Source organism: Adiantum capillus-veneris, chromosome 28, assembly GCF_014529385.1.
Source record: "Adiantum capillus-veneris isolate H3 chromosome 28, ASM1452938v2, whole genome shotgun sequence".
Lineage (NCBI taxonomy): Eukaryota > Viridiplantae > Streptophyta > Polypodiopsida > Polypodiales > Pteridaceae > Adiantum > Adiantum capillus-veneris.
The window spans coordinates 840,162-843,416 of record NC_140958.1 but is presented as its reverse complement, the minus strand read 5'-3'; the positions used below and the strand labels follow the sequence as shown (position 1 = coordinate 843,416).

At 41.7% G+C, this 3,255-nt stretch overlaps 1 protein-coding gene across 1 annotated transcript; it reads right to left on the bottom strand.

The window, feature by feature from the left end:
- Window positions 1-1,014: 1,014 nt before the first annotated feature.
- LOC147419970 (uncharacterized) lies at window positions 1,015-1,647 on the bottom strand. The gene is made up of 2 exons (XM_086505142.1): window positions 1,480-1,647; window positions 1,015-1,368 (listed from the first exon to the last, which is right to left on the bottom strand). The coding sequence occupies exons 1-2, from the start codon at window positions 1,645-1,647 to the stop codon at window positions 1,015-1,017; spliced, it is 522 nt and encodes a 173-aa protein (XP_086361268.1).
- Window positions 1,648-3,255: the final 1,608 nt, after the last annotated feature.

The window sequence follows — 3,255 nt, the reverse complement described above, 5'->3', positions numbered from 1 at the left end:
TTTGATGGGAAGGCCCGTTCTTGGTCACCAAAAAGTTAAAAAATGGCTCCTACGGACTTCAAGACATTGATGGTAAAGTGCACAAGAATAGGACAAATGGATGGCGTGTAAAGCCTTATCACATCAGAATAAGGTCAGCCCAAGATCAAGGAACGTAGGCTAGAGGCATAAATACCTCTAGCTAGGTTTGGGGGGACTATGATCCGAGCCTATCACAAATTTTTTGTTTACTATATTTTGTTGGTTTTCCCTGCTTCTAGAGGTTTACAATAAAAGAAAGAGCGAGAACAACCTCTTGGAAAAATTCAAAAAATGACTGGATGGGAATTTTTCCTTGACTAGTTCACCGGAGGTGAAAGGTAGAACCTAGTGGTAAAGGGAAGGGAAAATATGTAAATGTGAAAAGAAAAGATGAAAGAGCATCTTGAGTTGGCAAAGCAACACATAGAGTTATAGAACTCCATTGTGACCAACCAGGCTCGGGAAGTTTCATCCTTGAAATATTTGCTTAATTAGTCTCAAGCACAGATTGCTGCTCTGGACTCCATAGTGACCAACCAGGATCGGGAAGTGTCTTCCTTGAAAGACTTGCTTAATTAGTCTCAAGCACAGATTGCTGATCATAACTCCATGGTGACCAACCAGGCTGGGGAAGTGACTTCTTTGAGAGGTCTACTCTAGCAAGCTCAAGCTCAATTGAACGATCAGGTAAGAGAGATCTCGTCTTTGAGCATTTTGCTTACCTCAGCCCAGAGTTGATCCTTTTTATAGACAAAATTGATGATATTACAATTTGCAATGTTTGTTTGACTGCTCAAAAGACGCATTTTTTGCTTCCTTGTGGCCACTTCAGATTATGTGTTGATTGCTTGGACAATATCCAAAAGTCTGGTGTCAATAATGTGATTGTTTGTTCATGGTGTCGCCATGCACCGGTGTCCCCATCCGGTGCATGGCGACACGACAATAATTTTGTAGGGCAGTTGAAGGGGTATTCTGTGCAGCAATCTGTGCTTAAGACTGATTAAACAAGTCTTTCAAGGAAGACACTTCGCGAGCCTGATTGGTCACCATGGAGTTCAGACCAGCAATCTGTGCTTGAGACTGATTAAGCAAATCTTTCAAGGATGAAACTTCCGGAGCCTGGTTGGTCACAATGGAGTTCTGTAACTCCATGTGTTGCTTTGCCAACTCAAGATGCTCCTTCAGAGATGAATGTTCTTCTCGAAATTGAGTTATATCATGTTCTAACTGGTTCACAAGAACAATATTGCGTTGCTCATTTGCTTTTGCAACAGCAAGTTCATGGTCAACAACAAGTTTGTGGACAAGAAATTGTTGTTCTAAGGACTCTTTAAACTTGAACATCTACCGTGAGATAGTTCCTTTTATAGCTTCACAATTTTTAAGAAAGGTCTCAGGTAGATTGACACTATCATCCCAAAAGAAGCCAAAAGTTTTGGAAGGTGAAGGGGATACCATAATATTCTCAACAGGCAGTCTTCCAATCTCATGTACACGTTCTTTGGAACCTCCAAGGACTGCAGCGCGTATGAGTGATTTTGAAGTCATAGACACACTTCCGGAGATGGCATCAACAATCACAGAGATGTCTCCTAAAAGGCTGTCAACATGGTCGAGAGCCATAGTTAGACGAGCAGGAGACAAACAGATGGATAGGAGTAAAAGCTCATCGAGAAATAATGGTGGGTATGAAGAAAGCAAAAGGCCAAGTGTTCTAAGTATATAAAGAGCTAAATACAAGAGGTTAGCTAATACTTAAAAATCAAATATCTCCTTAAACTTGAAAAAAATATGCAAAATTATTGTGTAATTTATATCCTTAAATACTCGTAGCAACCTTTTACATGGAGAATAGAAGGTTAATCTACAATTATCATTCAATTTAGATTAGTTGCAGTATTTCAATAGATGTAATCTAGCAAGATCCCACATTTCCCACAGTCTAGGCAGACTGGAAAAATACAGAAAAACCTTGCCACATCCTCGATCTAGGCTGAGGCATCTTCTGTTTTGGTAAGAACACATGCATCCTAGGTTTTTCTCTCCATGGCCTTCAAGAGAAGGAAAGAAACTATCTTTTCTTTTACACGCAGGTCTTGGTGAGCGAGCACAATTGACTTACCGTCAAAAATTAGGGCCTACTACGTAGTAGGAGGAGGTCCCACGCAACCTGCCTGCACATCATCTCTAGAATCACCTTTCTCACGAAGTTTTTTGAAATCGCCGCTTGTAGATGGCTGAGAGAGTCTCACTAGGTTGGAACCGGCTCTTGTGAGATGAACAGTGGATCAGTCAGTAATTACCACGGCAGTTACCACAGTAATTTCCAAGACATATAAATAGGACCCATTACATTGTAATCGGGTTGGCATTTGTCGGCTATACTTATGCTTAGCTTTTGATTCATAATCCTTAGTCGCGAGCTGTCTTGAGCTATGTCATCTTTATCTGTAATCCTCCATCTGTAATCCTAAAAGCAGCGGCCCAATGTACTTCAGCCATACATACTTTGTACTCATTCTCTCTGATCTGAATCTGAATCTGAATCTGAACATCATTCTCAGTACTTCAGTCTGTTTCTCATTCCAATAGATGTATTCCAGTTCAGTTTCTATCTCCTTTTCCAGTTCTATTGCTTGAACTAACACATCACCAGTAGCTGCAAACTTCTAACACTGGAATCAGCTATCTAAGGAGATCAGCTCCAATTCCATTTTGGCGATCACGGTGGCTAGAGCTATTGCTCGTTGACTAGAAAACTCATCTCCCAGTTTGAAGTTTTTCAGCTGCACTAATGGCAACCAAAACTAGTCGTGGCCAGAAACCATCCTACCGTGTTGACCCTATTCCTGAGGAGTAAGAAGTAGATTCTTACCCCAAGCATGAGCTAGTGACTGACACTGAGGCTCAGGAGGAGCACAGTCATGCTGATGAGATGCAGGACTCACAACATTCTAGTCAGTCCAAACGCAGAAGGGCAGAAAGGGAAGTACGCAAGGCTAAAAGTTCTCGGTCCTGGGAGGGGGACGAGGGAGCTAAAGGCAGTAATGGAAGTCGCCATACTTCCAGTAGACAAGACAGGGAGGACACTGAAACTGAGACGGAGGCAGATATTAATTGGGATGCAGATATAGACAATTGTAAGAAAACTCCAAAGAGGTGTCCAGACTCCATGATGAGAAGAGGAAGGACCAATGGCGATCAGCATGATTACACATCGTCGTTGAAAAT

What these genes read in the sequence shown, in the direction of transcription:
- LOC147419970 (XM_086505142.1), bottom strand. Translation starts at nt 1,647, where the DNA reads ATGGCTCTCGACCATGTTGACAGCCTTTTAGGAGACATCTCTGTGATT. An exon ending in TGCCTGTTGAGAATATTATG is followed by an intron (nt 1,369 to 1,479) that starts GTATCCCCTTCA and finishes ATCTCACGGTAG; the next exon opens with ATGTTCAAGTTTAAAGAGTC.